The sequence below is a fragment of the Emys orbicularis genome, chromosome 10 (genome assembly GCF_028017835.1).
Source record: "Emys orbicularis isolate rEmyOrb1 chromosome 10, rEmyOrb1.hap1, whole genome shotgun sequence".
Taxonomy (NCBI): Eukaryota; Metazoa; Chordata; order Testudines; family Emydidae; genus Emys; species Emys orbicularis.
The window spans coordinates 13567654-13587998 of NC_088692.1; the positions used below are offsets into that span (position 1 = coordinate 13567654).

A 20345-nucleotide genomic window follows, 5' to 3' on the forward strand; every position below is an offset into this window, starting at 1 on the left:
GCCCTAGCAGTGGAAACGTACTGACTGCTCAGGAGGAAAGATATGTCCTGCTTGAGTAATGAGTGAACATTTCCTATAACTGCATCTGAGTGGACTGTGGAACTGTTGGACAGGAAATAAGCTCATAATGGGATTTTACAATGTGCATTTCCCATATAAGGGATTGAAATCCACCACAGGTTTGTTGCCGACTTCCTGGCTATTTTGATGAACCTTTTAAATTTCTTCATTGTTTTCACTTATTTGTGATTGAGAGGAATTTGCTCCATTTTATGGGCTAGACAGAGAGTTTATGTCTCACTCTGTGGGAGGGGCAGTAAGTTGATGCACCACTCCAGGAGAAGCCAGTCACAATTCCTCCCCTACGCTGGTGGTGGGAAGTGGTTTCCTTCAGCCCTTTACGCTGATTAATTGATGGGGGGGAATAGTGCAGGCTCTACCCAGTCCTTGCTCCCCATCCTCCACCTGTGTGGGGAGGGGAAGCAGTGGTTCTGTGGAGCCTGCTCTCTCTCCAACATGGGCAGGCAGCCTAAAGTGATTGTGGAGGGGGGGGTTATGTCCCTTACTGCCCAGCCTGGCCTTGTAAGGGCAAGTGACAAGCGTGCCTTATATGTTTAAAATCATGGTGCTGTGTAGAGTCCGGGAAAGATGAATTAGTGCAGTGCTCTTGTATTGCTTGAGTGTTTCCAGAGCATTGGCCGAATTTTCGTCACACTAGTAACTCTGCTAAAGTCACTGAGCGTAACTAAAGTCAGAATTTGGCTTCATATATTTACCTCTGCACTGGAAGTGTAATCCCTTGCCAGCTCTTATGCTGTCTTAATTTAGTCCTTTATATTTCCGAATGCATCCTGCTTTGTGCCATGGGCTTTGCTGGTAAAAATGGAGCCTCATTTTCAAAAGGTGCTGTGGTTCTATTTTGGGCTTCCAACAGCTTCCATTGTGACACACACTGGGCTGTTTTGAAAATCTGACCACTTTACGGTGCCTAAAAGGGAACTGAGGTCTTTTGAAAATTCTGGCCTTAGAGAATAAAAAGCATGAGCTGGCTAGTTTGTAGAATGCTTTAATTTAAGAATGGGTCTGTACACATAAATTTTGGAAGTTCTTTCAAAATAGCATGAGTGGGTTGAGTCACTGTCTGACTTAGTTTTAAACTATGGCTTCCACAGAACTAGCTTTTCTGGTGTTTTGCCAGCTGGGGACTCCATGTGCTGCTGCAATTACCCTTTTTCTTTTTTTTGCAAAATCTGTTAATGAAGGATTAACAAAGCAGAGTGACTTCAGTACTAGTGACTCAATAAGGAACAAGTTTGACTCAACAATGGATGTTTATTTTCTTTTATAGTGACATATTTGATGCCATGTTCCCCGTTATGCACATTGCCGGAGAAACGGTCATACAGCAGGGTAAATTTCCATACTTTTTTCCTTATAAATTTGCTCAGATTGTGTAATTTATGCCACTCTTTCTGATGTTCAGAAAATTATAGGGCCAGGGATGTTACCATCTTTGCTCACAGGCAGCAGTATCTTATACCAGAAGTATCTAAGTATTTATTTATATTGTAAGCTCTTTGGAGCACGGGAATGTCTTGTTCTGCAGAATCCAGCACCTAGCATAATGGGGTCCTGGTCCATGACTGAGGCTCTTAGGTGGTACCACAATCTAAATAAATAAAGATTATTCTAATAAAAAAGTATCCACATTGATTTAAATGGGGGGCTACTCACGGAGTAAAGTACTACTCAGCATGAATAAAGGGGGCAGACTCTGGCACAGAGTAATAAAAGATGGAAAATATTTTCAATAGTCGTTGAGAGTGCTTAGCACCTCACTATATCGTGTCCATAGTTACCAGACTTGGCAACTTACTTGCAAGCTTAGAGCAAGTCAAGCAGGACTTTAGTATCCTGAGGGTATTCAAAATTTCTAATGTGTTTGCCTTCATTTTAAATAAATCAAAATGGATAAACTAATACAACTGAGAAAAAAATATAAATAATCACTCTTGATATTTCTGTTCATGAGCGAAACGAGGCATGGATGTTAAGGACATGATTTTCTCTTTAAATAATCAGCTCTGCAAACCTGTGCAAATATGTGTAGAATCAAATATGGGGATTGGAAATTATTTGTATAACCATCCACCAGACATTGTGAAAACAATCATCATTTATATTTTTGCTTCCAGGTGACGAAGGAGACAACTTCTATGTAATTGATCAAGGAGAAGTGGATGTAAGTTTTAATTAACCTCCGATTTGGAGTTGCTTCCCCTTCTTATTTATTTTAATCAGACTGTTGCAATATGATGCTCATTCTAAGTTTACATAGTAAAATTTCATGCTCATGATACTTGCTCATGCTCATGAAAGGGATCTGGGGGTCATAGTGGATCACAAGCTAAATATGAGTCAACAGTGTAACGCTGTTGCAAAAAAAGCAAATATCATTCTGGGATGTATTAGCAGGAGTATTGTAAGCAAGACACAAGAAATAATTCTTCCGCTCTACTCCGTGCTGATTAGGCCTCAACTGGAGTATTGTGTCCAGTTCTGGGTGCCACATTTCAGGAAAGATGTGGACAAACTGGAGAATGTCCAGAGAAAAGCAACAAAAATGACTAACGGTCTAGAAAACATGACCTATGAGGGAAGATTGAAAAAATAGGGTTTGTTTAGTCTGGAGAAGAGAAGACTGATGGGGGACATGATAACAGTTTTCAAGTACAAAAAAGGTTGTTACAAGGAGGAGGGAGAAAAATTGTTTTTCTTAACCTCTGAGGATAGTACAAGAAGCAATGGGCTTAAATTGCAGCAAGGGCAGTTTAGGTTGGACAACAGGAAAAACTTCCCAACTGTCAGAGTGGTTAAGCTCTGGAATAAATTGCCTAGGGAGGTGGTGGAATCTCCATCATTGGGGATTTTAAAGAGCAGGTTGGACAAACACCTGTCAGGGATGGTCTAGATAATACTTAGTCCTGCCTTGAGTGCAGGGGACTGGACTAGATGACCTCTTGAGGTCCCTTCCAGTTCTATGATTCTACTTGCCTAGGGCCTGATCCAGCAATGTTCTGTGACTCTACACTCCTGTTGAACTGAGGGGAGCTCAGCATTTCACAGGATTGGTCACCTTGTTAGATTTTGTTGCATTAGGTCTTTTATGTATAATATTATAAGTGGTATATTTTACAGCCACATTTATTTGTCCATTCAAAGCAGTATAATATGGTATCATAATCAAGCAAATTACTTTATCTTTAGAACCCTAACCACACCTGTAAGTGTGCTGCCTTCAGTGGAGCAGGCCACCATGATGGAATGCACCTGAGGGGCCATATGAAACATAAAGAAAATATTTTCTTTTATCACTTATCTGAGCTCATGTGCATTTCTTTTCAAATCAAGGGAGAGCCCCAGGCTGCTAGTTTCAATTTTGAAACCTTAATTTGCTTTTTAAACTAGATCTGAATAACCAAGCAATGCATTGTATTGATAAAGCAAGGATTCCTAAAAAGTATAAATTGAGTTCTTAAATCACACAATGCCCATCAGAGTTTGCAATGGTTTTGTCAGGAAGTGTTTGAAAGGAAGCTACCCTCTGAATCTGGTTTCCAGTTCTAATCTGTACATGTCTGATCAACTTCACCTTAAGGAGTGGTATGAAATCAACCCCCTTTGCAGCTTTCATTTGGTACAGTCTTCTCATCTCATTGAATTCTCTGGAAGCCACGTCTTACATATCAACAGTTGTTAGATAGGACAGGCTGGCTCATTAGCAGTGTTGCTATGCAGACTCCCAGATGAATTCTGTTTGGATTATTTAAAGAAGGCAGTGATTTATTTTGAATCCAGCCAGCAGGCATACAGTTATTTTAGTGAAAGTTTTTTTTTTTTTTTTTAGAGGTTTGTTTGTGTCAGGGGACCATCTAATTGGTATTGTTGGGAATCGAGAAACCTCACACTCTGCCTCTGGAAGTTACTCCTCAGGAAATCCGTGTGACTCATTGTTCCTATCAAGCGGGGTAGCGTGCCTCAATAGCAAACATTGCCACATTGGCAGTGCCAGAAAATAACAAGTGCAGTATTTATAGAAGTGTGGTAAAAATTACTTTTTAAAAATTCATTTAGGGCCTGATCCAAAACTCACTGACTTCATGATGATATGCAGAAAATAGACAGATATTGGAATCTTACCGTAGTCCTCCTTAAAAGTGCCTTGCCCTCCTTTGGAAGTTTTAGGGAATAGTTAGCTGCATTTTCTGTTACTGAAGATGGTGTCTTAGTCCCCGTCCTCCCACTACATCCTGTGATCCCCCACCTTAGCAGCTCTTTTACACAACGTTAAGCAAATTCTTACTGAGAGAATGACACCTTTTCATACATGATCCTGACTATACGTGGTCCAAGGAGGGACCTAAATGCAAAGATTGTTTTGACTGAATATTGAGTACATGAAGGCCTGATTTAAAGTAACCTCCATGTGCAGGTACCAGATGGTTTTATGGGCAGTTGCAGCTTCTGGGGAGGTGTACAATTTTCAAAAGCAATTTAGTGGCTTAGGAGCTGTGAGGGGGTGTTCTCCTCACACCACCCCTGAAGGGGGATACGGTGGCTCAGAAGGGGCTAATTAACCCGTAGGCTGCATCTGGAGAGAGACTTAAGCTTGAGGACAAGGAAAGTGTGAAGACCCATAGTAGGAAAAGGACAGGAAAAAAGGGACTATGGAGCCACCGTGTATGGGGGCCTTCTTTGCAGAGGGCAGATATACCCTCCTGAGCTGGTCCCCAGATTTAAACACTCCCACTGAAGGGGGCCGACAGGCAACAGAGAGGAATCCAAACCAGAGGTGCTGGAACTAGGGGTACTGGGGGTACTGCTGCACCCCGTGGCTTGAAGTGGTTTCCATCATATACAGGGTTTATGGTTTGGTTCAATGGCTCTCAGCACCCCCACTATGCAAATTGTTCCAGCACCCCTGATCCGAGCCCTACTTTCGCAGGCCCTGGAAAACCAGTGAAGACAATGGGAGGCACAGATATACCTACAGGGTTATTTGATGAAGTTAGCTGAACAGCAGCAATATTTACTTAAAATTCTCCAGGAAGCGAGCAGGGGCCAAAGGGGCAGAGAATGGAAAAGAGGTTCTGGGCCAGGAGGTCAGAAGCCCGGCCAAGGCAGTGCTATGTCTGTGATCAGAAGGGATACATTAAAAGTGGATGTGCCTCCGGGGATGGAGACGAGAACCCCTACCCTGAAGGCAGGAAGACAGGAAAGCCCTGAGGCATCCCACCTGTTGAGAGAGAAGAAAAGGGCTGGTGCTTGTTTTTCCTTTGGGGAATTAGGGAGTTGCCCTGACAAAGAGCAGAACCATGGCCGAGGGAAGGGCAGGGTCCTGACTAAGGGCTGGAAGAAAGGGTTAGTAGACTTCAGCCTGTGCAACTGTCATAGAGAAAGCTGAAGGGGCAGTGATGATAGTGGGTGAGAAAGAACTGGAGGAGAGAAAGGCACCTGCAAAGACCCACCTGAAGGAGGTGAGGTAGACACCAGTCAGTATACAGTGGGAACTCAGATGCTGAGGGAGAGGGTTTTGAAGGTGTCTGCAGAGCAAGAGAAGGGGCTACAAGAGAAATTGATAGCCACGGAGCAGACTTTACAAGTAGCTCTACAAGACCTACAGTTCCAGAGGGAAAAGTATCAGCAGAAGGGCAAACTGCTTCTCTGAGCAGGTGAACTAGAGCAGGAGTGGGATGACCTGTGAGCCCAGCTTCGGCAGACGCGCAGGGTAGGAGGCATCCATACCCCGGAGGATTGCAATCTTGAGGGGGAGAGTATGTGATAGGGTGCTCAACCCACACCACCTTTGAAGTACTGGACGGGCTAATTAACCTGATAGGCTGCACTTGCGGGGCGGGGGGAGTTAGGCTGGAGGACAAGCACTAATTGAAGATGGAACCCACCTTGGCAGGAGTAGGCAGGGCTTTTATAAAGCCAGGAAGGGAGAGCAGAAAAGGGTGGCAGTGTGAAAGTCTGCAGTCACTCTCCGGGCACAGTGAGGAGAGCAGGAAACTGGGCGGAGCGGAAGCACTGGGACCCTCATCCTGAGGGAAAGGTTTACCCAGAGAGGTAGTAGAGAAGGAGGCCTGCAGAGGGCAGCGTAGGAAGAAGACCAGGGAAGCGGCAGCAAGGCTTGAGACAGTGCTGACCTTGGCTGCTCATTGTAGGATCCTTGGACTGGAACTTGGAATAGTGGTTGGGTCTGGGTTCCCCTACCAGCCGTGGGGAAAGTAGCACAGTCTTGAATGGAAAGACTGCCTGGAATGGCACCTGATCAGCTAGTCTGGTGAGACTTTGATACCCTGGAAGGGGAAAACTGTACAGTGACATGGCTGGAGGGCCACAGCGTGAACTGAGACTAAGGAAGTCAGAGCTAATCCCCAGACCCAGCCACAAGGAGGTGCCTCAGCAGTGAGTGAACCTCGTTACAGGGGCATAAATACCATTGAAACTCAAAGAGACTTAAGCTCCTGAGTGCCTAAATCTCTTTTGAAAATGGGACTTAGGCTCCTATGCCTCTTACACACTTTTGAAAATTTTACCCCAGACCTATAGCCCAACAAGATACATCAATACATGTCTAACTTTAACCATGTGAGTGGTGTTGGGTTAACAGCTTTCAGTGTTCCCGTGGTCTGCACAGCACAGATAAGTGCGTGACCCCAAGATGGTGAATCCATGGAGCAATATATTCTGAGAATGTCAATGACTGATATGGAACCTGATTTTCTGTACAAATGCAAAGATACACGGTAATGGTACTTGCAATTGCTATCATTAAAAATATCAGATGCTATCTGCAAAAATATCATGCAGTTTTTTGAGGAAGAAACTCTTTAGATCACAGGCAGTATATGGTTAGAGTTATAGGAATATGTACTCCAATTAGTAAGTACAAGAGTTATGATGACTCCCCTTACGGATAATTTTGCAAATCTATGAAGAACAAAATAAAAGGACAGTCTAACACTATGTCTGACCATCTCTACATATGCGGGATAGGGTGACCAGACAGCAAATGTGAAAAATCGGGACAGGAAGGGGTAATAGGAGCCTATATAAGAAAAAGACCCAAATATCAGGACTGTCTCTATAAAATCGAGACATCTGGTCACCCTAATGCGGGAGGATAAATGAGAAACATTAAATACAAATAACTTAATGTTATATATCCATAACTTTTCTGTCTATGGTCACTGTGGGCGACAGAATAAAATCAAATGCAACACCGCATAGTTTACAGGAGCAGTGGGCCAAAGGGATTGTCAGAGGAGAAACTTTCTTTTCTAGTATGTGAGTTTTTGTATTATCTTCCCTTTGGCAAGGATGACGACCTACAAGTATACACCTCTACCCCGATATAACACTGTCCTCGGGAGCCAAAAAATCTTACCGCGTTATAGGTGAAACTGGGATTGGGAGACAGGGCATGGATCACTTGATGATAACCTGTCTGTTCATTTCAGAGGACAGGATACTGGGCTTGATGAACCTTTGGTCTGACCCAGTATGGCCGTTCTTATGTTCTTAAGAGCCTATACAGCACCGGTGTCTTACTGTGGATCATTATTTCAAGATAATTTACTGTGAGCTAGATTGTGTCCTGGCTTGTATGTCCACACAAGATAGTAAAGGGGGTAGAAGGCACCACTGAGCTACCTGTAGTGCCACTCACAATGCAGGAGGGGAAACACAAAAGGCTGGAGCCTTGGCTTTGCCTCCAATGCATGAGGCATCATATCTGTACCAGGTACAAACCTCGCACGGTGTACTCCTTCAACCAGAGCAGCAGGGAGACTGGGAGAGAGATTGTGACTCAATAGGTCATAGTCAGAATCTCCCTATTGGGCTGCTGCAGGGGTAGCACATATTGGCACTGTCTCAGGGAAGATTGTTAACTCATGGTCTAGCCCTGTATGAGGAATAACTTTCTGCTAGCTAGATTATGGCTTGAGGCTTTAAGTCTCAGAGGTCAGCTGTCTACTGGAAGCTCTACTACTTGGAAAAAATGTGGATGTATGCCAAAAATGAATCTAGTGAGGTTTATATTATGGTTTCCAGTAAAGATGTTGAAAGTACCTGCTAAAATATGTGTTTCTTGCAGAAATCTCTAATCCATATTTCTAAATATAAAACTGTCCTCCTGTTTATTATTTTAATCTTATAACCGCACATTTTGCTTAAAAACCACCATCAACTATCCTTTTAAAATATATTTTTTAAAACAACAACTTCCTATTGTATTTAATAGGGTTGTAACTCTTTTTGCAATCATTTTCGGGTGTTTTCTTCTTGTAAAACAACAGCCAAATGCACTATGGTGAAAAACCAAGTAAAAACGTGCCAGTTGTCCAGATAACTAAATAGTATTTGTGCTTAAATAATTTGAATATTTATCATATTCAGGGTATTTCCTACAGCATTATATAATAGACAAGTACAAAGAAATATTGTAGACACTAAGGTAATCTTATCTGTTCATCTTGGGTAAAACTGGCAAGTTTACAAAGGCCACAGCCACCCTTGTATGGAGAAATATAAAGATAAAACAAAGTGAAACAACCAAAAGTTACACAGCAGCTGGTCTATGAATATTGCTGGATCTTTAAGAGCTAGTTAGACTTAATACTAACCTATTGGTCAATGAGATCTAATGGTATTGCCTTTGCTGAAGAGCCTCCCTACCCTTTTTTTCTGTGTATTTAATTAAATGTATCCATGACAACTAGAATTCCTCAATCATTAACATTGCCCATGTTTCACATCTTTGTATTTTCTAATGGATGATTTTAAAAAATCTAATAAGTACATTCTCTGGGTTACAATTTTCAAGATGCCACTTTGAGTTTTTGAGGATTTTAAAGGTAGTCCCAAATTTTGATAGCATCATGTGAGAAAGTCACCCACATGTATAAAAACGTCATGTTTAAAACTCATTTAGATTTCCAAGAAGAAATGAGCCTCATTTCTATTTTGGGAACAGAAATATTTGGACCTACTGTATCCAGACAAGACACAGAGCTGAAGTTATTGCATAACATAATGGGATGCTGAAAGTTGCAATACCGGGATAATTTCAATACACAAATGTATTAAATGAGTGAGATTGCCTCCATAGGGTGTAGAGGGGCAGCAAGAAATGCAAATGGTTAATAAGAAATCAACAATATAAAACTGAGGACTGAAAAGCAGAAGTACATTCACTAGGTCTGAATATACGTCCATATCCCACTTCCCAAGTAAATGAGGGAGTTACTATTATTGGTAAGATTAAATCCTATTTTTATAAGTAACCTGAAGATGAACGAAACGAAGATGTGCTCCTAGACCACTGAGCCTTGTGTGAGTTGCTTCGATTTTCTCTCACGGTTAGTGCCTAATGTATATCACAGCCTGTGAGAAAAGGAATTGAAGAGTACAATATCACACAAGATTTCCCCCTCTAACCTTCTATATAAAAAATAGAAAGTGAGCCCACTTGGGTAATTTTTCTTGCTAACAAAAATTGCAGTGTTCATACCAACAGAGATGAAAAACAATAGAAATCTAGAATGCCTTTGATCTCCAGAAAGTACCAGGCTCTGGCAGCATGATTGCCCTTCATATTTGGGCATCTGCGGCTATGCATTCCTTTACAGCTACATGAAAGTAAAAAGTTCCCACTACTGTGCAGCTGGGTCAGCTGTCCAAGTAACAACTCGGACTGTTTTGATTGTGTACTCTCTACACTGGTGAGGGTTCATAAATATATAAAATGTATAAGCCAGATCCTATGACCAGTATTTTTTTGGAGGGAGAGAAAGGGGATCTGCCAAGCTGCTGCCATGCAACACATATTTCTTTCCCAAAATAGCCTCATCTTCACCTTTTCTTTCCTCTTTTTTTTTTAACTCCACCTAAAGAAAGGAATCTTAGTGGGGTTGAACTTTCAGCTAAAGGACAGAATGACAGTATAATATATCATCAATTCACTTTATCATCATCATGAAGACAAAAGTTTATTGTTGACTTAGGGAGCATTCTGGAGAGTGTAGTACAATGGCTTTCCTCTTAAAGGACAATAGTTGTTCTTGTGTTGTTTTGTCTTCAGGAGATTGAAATTGGAAAATGGTGTTTTTATTGGGGAAGACTGTGCTGGGCCCAGTGATCATGTCATCGGATCAAGATTTGGTTTCAGTTCAGAATGCTTTAAACCTGACACACTTAGTGGGGTTTGACCATTTTCATAAACTGTTTACAAATCATATGTCAGACATGTTTTGTGGAGTCTAGTCAAGTGGGATAGTAAAATTAAAGATGGCTTGGTGTGGATTAACTTCAACCTTTTTTATTGCAGTGCACTATTATAAATGTCAGTACTTCACTCACTCTACTTTGAGTTTCACCAGATTAATTTCCCCCTTTGGTTTGCCACTTATTGACTTAACAAGAATTTCCATGTTACATTTTTAAAATGTGGGTGCTGGAGTGAGCTCACTTCCCATTTATAGTTCAGATGCTGTCATTTCGGTCCTAAAGAAACACCCATCATGTTAGCAAGTCATCTTACCACACTTTTACGCAATAATAGAAATTCAGCTCAACAGCAAGACACCGTATACAAAATAACTTTCTGTCCTGAATGTAAATTCAGGATGAGAGATCAGCTGGCATTCAGGGCCTAACCCAAAACTCATTGAGTGGATTTTACCTTTGGATCAGACCCTCACTGAGGACATAAGAGTTGCCTTATTGGAGCAGACCGATGGGGCAGTGTAGTGCAGTGTCTACCTCTGCTGGTTGTCTATTCCTGATGCTTCACAATAAGAAGACACCTACCCACCAGCTCTAAGAAAAATGCATCTGGCCAATTTTGCAATGTTTAAATATGGAAGGTATTTTGTTTTTTAAGATTTACTTTCATTAGGTTACCAAACTTTATAGGCCCCTCATTTTATTCATCCACCTTCCCTGCTTTTGACATGTAGGGGTTCCAGGATTCATACTTCAACTAGACTTTGGACTTTTAAAAACTCTTTTGTGTGTAAGTTTCGCATCATGAGAAGAATTAACGATTGACCCAACATTCCATTTGGTTTTCCTTTCAAAGCCTATGTCACAGATCAAAAGAAACCCTGCTATTATTTAATGTGACATTCTCCCGTAGTAATGAAGAAATTCAGCTACAAATGACCTTCATGGCTTGCATTCATGGCTTGGTTACTGCCTGCCTATTTTGGTTTATTTTTTACCTTTTGCTTCTATCCCTTGATCTCCAGGATGCTCCTGGAATACAGAGACCCACAACACTGGCTCTTCAGCTATAGTTCAGCATTAGGGCTAATAGAAATCCCACGCAGGCCTTACATTCATACAAGGTCTCTGATCAGTTAAGCTGCCCCATGCCCTGAAGGTTTGTTCCAATTCCTATTGAAGTCAGTGGAAATGCCTCAATGGGAGCTGGATCAGGGCTTGAATGAGTATTGGGCAAAACAAACTGAGATTGATTTGGGCTTTAGCACAAGGGACATCTTTTCAGCATAAGAGTTAGATAGATAGATAGATAGACAGATAGATAGATAGATAGATAGATATACACACACACACAATATACTGAAATTTGTTTTTATTTTTGGGAAAAGACCAAATATCCATATATTTTGCCCCATATTAGACACCTTATTTTTTTCATTCCTAAGTAATACAGGGTCTTAATTTATATTTAAAAAATTGCATGAATCCATTATTTGCAATAGGTTATGTGAAATTATTTTGGTTTTCTTTTTTCTTTTTTCCTGTTTGAGTACAGAATAATTGTATGGTTTTTTATTACATTTTTCTTTATAGAGCTGTTACAGCGCTAATGTTCAGTCTCATTGATTTCTATTGTTACTGCTCCATAATACATTAGGATATATTCTGCACTTGATATGTGCATGCAGTGTCTGCTGTTCTTTAAACTTCTTAACACATTAACAGCCTAAAAAGGATGCCCCTTATGTCAGTGTATAGTGACAAAACTACATGCATTCTGCAAAATACACAATCAATCTCATTCTCTGAATGCAATTTAATGCCTCAGAAGCTGTACTGTCAGTGGATAGCAGGAGGAATTCACCCTAGTGTGAGGACCCTGCCCACACCCTGTCTACTCAAGTGAAGGACTTACATGATGCAGAGGAACTTGGGTAGGCCCTCCGTACTGGGTTGTATTTCACCCAGTAAAAATGTTGTACGATAACTACATCAATCAATAATATTTTCTGATCTAAAATAGCTTTGGATCTGATCCATTTCATCAGCAGGATCATAATGGTAGTTTAATAAATTAATTATGGGACCTGGAGACCCATAGAACTGGTACATGAGTGGAAGGAAAAGGATAGTTATATTTACATGCTATCAAATCCAAAGTAGTCAGTAACCCACTAAGTCAATGGGAGACTTTGAAAACTATCCTTGGATAATTGATGAAGAGAATAAGCTTAACAAAGAAAAATCTCCCCTTTCAGAAGATGTTTTCCTTGTTTTGTTCTGTTTTTCAGTTCACAGCTATAGTGCTTTCCGACAAATCTCATTACAGTTTTTAACAAATCTCCTTCCTTTCAAGTTTGACAGAGTTAATAAAAAGCCAAAGTTGTGACAGTTCTGCTTGTCGATTCTCTGAGTGCTGAACACAAGGAAGGAAAACTTGATGCCAGTTAACCACAGGAGCTGAAAACTCAGCGAGTAAATACAATTATTGTGCTGAAGCAAGAAGACTTGAAATTCTGTCCACAAAGCAGGTTGTCACCCTCTTTTGTAACCGAGCGAGGAAACTGTTAGGCTACTGTTTCCTTTCTGTGCCTCCCAGCACTATCCAACTTAGATAGATAGGAAGTTATGAATGGGTTTTTAGGTAACTGGAAGTAGAAGGAAAAAGCACGGATAAGTCCCCCGATTATTTTTTCCCTCTTCCTTTTGTAGGTTTATGTAAATGGAGAATGGGTGACCAGCATTGGAGAAGGAGGCAGCTTTGGGGAGCTTGCATTGATCTATGGAACACCAAGAGCTGCCACTGTCAAGGCCAAGACAGACCTCAAACTTTGGGGCATCGACAGGGACAGCTACAGACGCATTTTAATGGTGAGTTTTAAATGTTATGACTTATTCACATTACTGGTACTATTAAAAGTTTTATGCAGTGCCATAAATGTGCACAACATTTATATTTTACATTCAAATGATATCAGTGCTAAAACCTCTGCAGTTTAAGGCTCTAAAACAAACAAATGCACATTAAAATCAAACTGTGGGTCTGTGTGCCAGGAATGAGCATGGGGCTGTGTGCCAGGAACCCCTGAGTACTTCCCCTATCATACATAATAATACATCAGTAATTATTTAAAACTGTGAAACCCTCAAGAGGTCCACACTACTCCTCTAAGCTACCACACATCATCTTCTTGTTGTCAACCCCCTCCTATCCTCCCTCAACACCATCCCATGCTTGTTGCCTTGTGTTGTCTTCATTCTAACTTACACTATAAGCTCTTCTTGGCAGGAGCTCCGAATGAGCTCTTGGCTCCATTACAGTCAGTGGGAAAACTCCCATTGACTTTCAGTGAGTCTAGGAAATGAACCCCCTACCTCCCCCGCATCCTTGTTTGTCAACAAAGTGCCACGTTTGTCCATGGCACAATATAAATAAATAACACTGCACGGCCCTACAACGGCAGGAGCAGGTGCAGAAAGCTCTGTGACTTTGGGAAAAGATTCCTTTACACACACACACACACACACACACACACACACACACACACACACACACACACACACACACACACACACACATTGATTTGTCGTTAGACCTTGAGTCGTGGATTTATAATGGAAACTTTGACACACGCTTAGCTAAAGCAATGTCTTAGTTTCACCACAATTATTTGTTTTTCTGATGTGAATGTACATACTCTTTTCTCCGCCACAAAATATTCCCTTCCTGCAGATAGTTTACACTCGAATAATGTTATTTAAAGCATCTTTCTTGATAGGAACTTTTCTTCATTGGTTACATTATTTCATTCTGGCCTGGAGCAAATGTTACTATGATTTCTTGGTAAGAAAAGAATGTGTATTAAAAATATATACAGTACAAATGGAATTACTGGGTGAGTAGCTTAAGAGTTTAGCAAAGGGATACAATGGCTTTCAGTGTCAGGGTCATTAGTTCACATCCAACTGAGTTCAGCCGTGATGTAATATTTATGCCATTTGATGACTGGTGGGTGCCTGAGCGAAGTGAGTTTGTGGCATACATCTAGTTCTTCATGGACTGGTGTCCACATCACAAAAATCACCAGCACAACTGGCACTCTCAGTAGAGGAGCTAAAGACTCATTGGAGAAGTAGATGAAATTATTCTTCCATCCTTAGCGATAGGGGGTGGCCCCTGCAGGACGGGATTGAGGTTCATTGACAAGCAGCTAGTAATGCCACTGAAGATGCTGTATCAGTTCTGTGGATGAACAGGATGAGTACTATTTGAAAGCTGCTTAGTACAGGAGCAGCATTCGTTGACCTTCAATAAGACATTTATTTAAAACTTTTTTTTAAACTCATAGGGAAGGAGAACATAACTTGTCCACTAGTACTTGACTAAGGCAATCAAGACAGGTATCTAGAATACTGCTTGAGATTAATCTGCTTGGTGCAAATACGATTCAAAAGTACAAAAGTGAAATTGTACAAGAGAGAAATAAACAGCATAACTGATGTGTTCTCTGGCTTTTTAAGAAAGGCCGTTAGGTTCTTACTTTAATCTATCTAATGCCATTACACAAGAATAGAGAGGAAAATTTCACAATCATCTTCGCTTTTGAGACCCCTTTGGTCTAAAACTTGATGAAAATGGCAATAACTAATCACATTGAAGCTTGTGAACCATTCAGGTTTGATCACTCAGTTAGGGGTCAGATGCCCATCTCCATTTGATAACTATCTTCAAAAGCTGGATGGGCATTTCTGGTGCCAGAAGGAATTTTACTAAAAAGGCATATAACCTGCAGCAGAGGTTGCTGGTGCAAGTATGCTAAACATAGATACAGCTTGACTATCGTGAGCATCTATCTGATTCTAATATACAGATAACTGCCTTTAAAATGCATTTAGAATCCCTTGCTGCTTTCGGTCACTAGGTTCATAGCAAGATGATTTTGTGTATGAGCACTTTGTTGTTTTTACATTTCAGGGTTGTTGGGTTTTTTTTGTTTTTTTTTAAAGTGGTATAGTTGGTGCCATTAAAAATGGAATGTCTACTGCCCTCTGTCAGAGAGTTGCTTAGTATTTTAGATGTCCCACATATTGTCTGGTCTCTTAGCCATTACTTCTGCTCATTGCCATTTTTGTTATCCACTTAAGCATCTCAATGATGCTTTTAGATTTACTGTATCCATAAATGTAACTTTTTTTTTTCTTGGAGTGGACTAAAGTCTGATGCACACAGTCCATCTAACTTTTGATTTCATTTGCCATCCATTTGTTGCTTCAGCCTGTCTTGAAAGAACCATGTTAAAACAGATGTATTTCTGCATATTTCATCATCTCTTCCTAGGCAGCTTAGTGCTTGAGGGTCATATTTAAACGCACTCAACTAGCTGTGATGATAGCAAGCCTCAGGTCAGTTCCTTCAGTCGAGATGTGTAAAGAAACTGCTTGGCATTCATTGCAGTCTTTCGCAAAGCATTATAACGTTGAAATTCTATGGGGGTAAAAAAAGTTCTTCTAAACCAGTCAACTCTCCCTGTCACCTCCCCAAATGTTCTTTCTGAGCACACCACCAAGTTCTCTAACCTTGTTTCCTCCGTCTAGGAAAGTTATCTGTGTTGTATGTTGCTTGCCTTACCTATGTAACACGTTTGTGGGTATCTTTGTTTTTATGTTTATATCTTCCTGAGTGTGGGTAGTAAGGAATCTATGGCTTGGAGTTGTCATGCAGCTTAAGTTGCTAAAATGTTGCTGCTGTCTTTGCCATTTGGATTGAAAACCTTTGGGGATAGGGAGCTCCCCGAGATTGCATACAGAGAATGCCACATATACAAGGATAAAAGGAGACAAATGTCCATTTTCTAATAGTGCCCCATACTAAAACATCAAGTCCATCCCCCAGCCAAATCAGCCCTCAGGCTGAGGATATAACACATATTAATCTGTTAAAAAGGTGTTATAATTTCTCCTTTCAGAGATCAAAGGGGTAGCCGTGTTAATCTGGATCTGTAAAAGCAGCAAAGAGTCCTGTGGCACCTTATAGACTAACAGACATATAGGAGCATGAGCTTTCGTGGGTGAATACCCCATATGCATGCATACTCTCCTTTCAGAGAGTAATTTACCCACCCTCCAACTCACTCGACCTGGCTGTTATAGGGGAGGAGTTACAGGCTGGACACACAAACTTTGGTCTAGTCAGCCACAACATCACTGAAGTTGTCCACATGAGCCATCTGGCCAATTGTGACCTTCTCACCTCTGATCTGAATGGCTACAAACCCCAACAGCCCCTTTGTCCTGCAGTCGCTGGGGTCTGTCTGTGGCATGACAAACCGGCCCTGCTTATACACAGTGAGTTACGTAGGATTGGAAGGGACTTCCTTGATCATCAGGGATTGCAGGCAACCCCATCATATAATCCCATGGATAAATTTATCAAGCTCCATTTTAAAACTGGTTAGGTTGTTTGCTCCCAACACTCCTATTGGGAGGCTGTTCCAGGACCTCACCTCTCTGATGGTTAGAAGCCTTCTTCTAATTTCCAGCTTCAATTTATTCACAGCTAGTTACTTATATCCACGGGCTATACTATTGGGACACAACTAATGATCAATCAAGGTTAGTCCCTCCCTACTGTAATGTCTGACTTCATTTATTTTGTTCTGACCTTGTTTTACCAGCAATGCTTCTTACTGCTTTGGATCTGAGAACACTGTTTCTTTTACCACTCAGAAAAATTAAGTCACATCAACTGCACATTTTTGTACAATGTACATTGCATGGTGGCCAAAACATAAACCAAATCCAACGCCGGCATTCCATTTAACATCTGTGCAATATAGCAGTAGGAGCTTATGGAATACTTTGTTTTCATGGTTAGTATGCATTGTTTCAGTGACTTTTTTCTGTGCTCCTTTAAGAATGTACGTTTTAAGCATAATTCAATATCAGTTTTACGTAGGGATTAAAACGGAGATGGAATGGTCGCCATTCCAGCACCTCCTGCCAGCTGCAGACCTGCCAGCATAACCCTTTTATTTGAAACTTGAGCCTTGTTCTACCATTCGGTAGCCGTTTGTTTGGCTTGTCATTCAAGGCGGGGCTTTTTAGGAAATACCCAATCAACTCCAGCCAGCCCAGCTGTACTTCTGAAAATAAATAAATAAAAGGAGCTGGAGAAGGAAAGCAAAGAGGCGAGCAGAGGGGAAGAAAGGGATAGATTGGAGTGGGAAGAGAGAAAGTAGAGGAGGAAGGGGCAATTTGAGTACCTGTTTGGGGGCATCAGATGCCCTGGCTACCCTAATGTATACAGAACAATGACCAGCCCTGCCCCCATGGGACCTGTTTACAATCTCTGAGTCTATGGCATTTGTTTTTCCCAAGCTGTGTGCTGCTTAAACTAAGTTGGGAGCCTGCTAAGTCTTGAACTCCTCTAAACTGAAGGGATTTGAGCCCCTTTCTGGGATGGAGTTGGTGAACTAATCTGGTCTTGCTTCTACTGACTGAGGCTACGTCTTCACTACAGGGGGGGGTCGATTTAAGATACGCAAATTCAGCTACGCGAATAGCGTAGCTGAATTCGACGTATCGCAGCCGACTTACCCCGCTGTAGGGACGGTGGCAAAATCGACCTCTGCGGCTTCCCATCGACGGCGCTTACTCCCACCTTCGCTGGTGGAGTAAGAGCGTCGATTCGGGGTTGGGACGCGATAAATCGATCCCTGAGAGGTCGATTTCTACCCGCCGATTCAGGCGGGTAGTGTAGACCTAGCCTGACACCAATAGGAACACTGTAGTTTAGAATTTAAAGGGAGACACTGCCCTCTCCATATTAAAGATTCCTTCTTGTAAATGGGAACAGTAATCTTTTAAGTATGAACTTGTGAATGAGGATTCTGCTTCAGAGAAGGAGGGAGAGGAGACTAAGAGGGTGGGTGGAAAGAAGCAGAAGGAGGTGGAGGGGAGACAGATCAGATCAGTTTGTCAAGCTCCCTATTAGCGTAGAATTGTTCCCTAAAGTACACTTACTAGTGTTTTTATCTGTCCCGGTTTTAAGTGTCCCAAACAATGAGACTTCTCCACTTCCTTTGGGAAACTTTTCCACAGGCTAATAGATCTCACAGTCAGGAAGATTTTTCTGATATTCGTCTTAAATTACTCCTTTCTTAACTTCCTCACATTACTCCTAGTTATGCCTCCTTGTATCCTACATTGTAGTTTCTGTGCCTCCTTGGAGTTTACATCCTTTAGATATTTGTAGATCATTTTCATTTCCTCTCCTTAAAACCCTCTTATTTGTTGATCAGCTAAACAACACATATTTAAACTGTTAATATTTCCTTACAAGCCATTCCTAAATGTTTCAGTTAATTCTTCCCTGAATTCCTTACAATTTATCTATGTCTTTCTGGTAAGGAGGGACCAGACAGATCACAACATGCTAGGTATAGTTACATCAAAACCATATATGTTAAGACTATTATCTCTCTGCTCTGTGGTAGGATGTCTTTGCATATACAGATCAAAATTGTATTGGACTTGTTTTTGCTGCAGTATCACATTGCGAACTCACGTCTGACTGTCCATAAATCTCTTTCAGCATTACTACTTCCAGGTTTCTCTGTCCCGTTGAATATTTGTGCCTTGGATTGCTTTCCCTAGATCTCTTAGCTGTATTTTCCAAACTGAATCTCATTATTTTTCCTACCCCTGTTTCAAATCTCTCTAGGCCCCTTGGTGGTATTTTCCCATTCTGCCAGGTTTTCACAATGTTTCCCAACCTGCAGATTTCATTAGTGTGTTATTGGCTAGATAGGTCTCCTATATCATTAACGAGGAGCTTATATAAGAACAGGCCTAACACAGATCCCTGCAACATTCCACTTGGCACCTCTCTGATTCTCAAGTAGACAGGAAACTAATGGAAAGGTTACGATAGTGCAAAGGATTATGATAGTGTTCATATTCTGTCTGATTTACATCGACTATCTGAGTAATGTTTTATGGGACAATCCAGTGCTTTCTTAAAATCTAGATATATTACCCATGACACTTTTCTTCATCCACTGGCTTTGTAATTCTACCACCCTCCTATCCGCAATCAAACTGTGGCCAGTAGCTAGGGCAGGCTACTATACTAAATGGACAAGTTATAAAAAGCAGATGAGATGGCACAAAACAAATGGAAGAATGTGAGGAGAAGGCTGGAGATGGGGATTAAGGGAGGCAGAGAAGTAGGAGATCAAAAATTCTCTCTCTGCCTGTTTCCATGCGGTATAAAGGTCAACAATACTGATCTGAATACCAGAACAAATAACCATGTGTTTGTGTTGTAATAATACTGTAGTAATGTTTTCTCTAAAGTATCCCTCTGCTCTACCCTGGAGGCAGTCAAAACACAGAAGGATATCCTAAAGTAACAACAAAACATTCTGAACTAAGTTTTATGCCCATGCCTGGGCAAGTGCTTTGGAAGTGGTGAGAGGAAGCAGAGAATCTTTTCTTCTGTAATTGGACAGAGTGCAAGAGCTGATGGCCAAGTAGGGTTGCCTGAAGAACTCAAGACTTTCATGTGAGGGCATTGCTTTGCCCTGCTTTCCTGATGGACAGTGGGGGGATGTACTGGCTCTTGTACATCATAGCAATGGGAGCAGCCCTAGCCGTTTTGCCAGCCAGGGTGGAAAACGTTTTTGGCTCCTCCCCACTCTCACCCCCGAATGGCAGACCAAAAACAACAACAAAAAAGCAGAGCCAGTCCAATCAGCAGAGCAAAAAATGGCCAGCCAATCACAGCAGAGTAACTACAACAACAACAACAAAAAGCCGAACAGCACAGTGGTCTGGCACCTGAAGGTGGCGCCCAGGGTGACTGCCTTTGCTCGCCCACCCCTGGAACCGGCCCTGCATCACAACTCCCACAGCTCAGCATGCTCTCTCCAACACCCAAGCAGAGTTATGCTTTTCCAAGCACCATGAAATGGCATCCAATTTCAGCATTAATACCTCACTGAGATTAATAGAAGCAATTCCGACATCTCAGAACTATTGTTCCAGGTTGG

General features: G+C 41.5%; 1 protein-coding gene across 1 annotated transcript in view; it reads left to right on the plus strand.

The window, feature by feature from the left end:
* PRKAR1B (protein kinase cAMP-dependent type I regulatory subunit beta) overlaps positions 1-20345 on the plus strand; it is a 128333-nt gene that overhangs the window by 65417 nt on the left and 42571 nt on the right. Inside the window, exons 4-6 of the mRNA XM_065412334.1 lie at positions 1349-1410; positions 2196-2242; positions 13006-13164. Of these exons, the coding sequence (XP_065268406.1) occupies positions 1349-1410; positions 2196-2242; positions 13006-13164 (268 nt within the window). The remainder of the gene's footprint in view (positions 1-1348; positions 1411-2195; positions 2243-13005; positions 13165-20345) is intronic.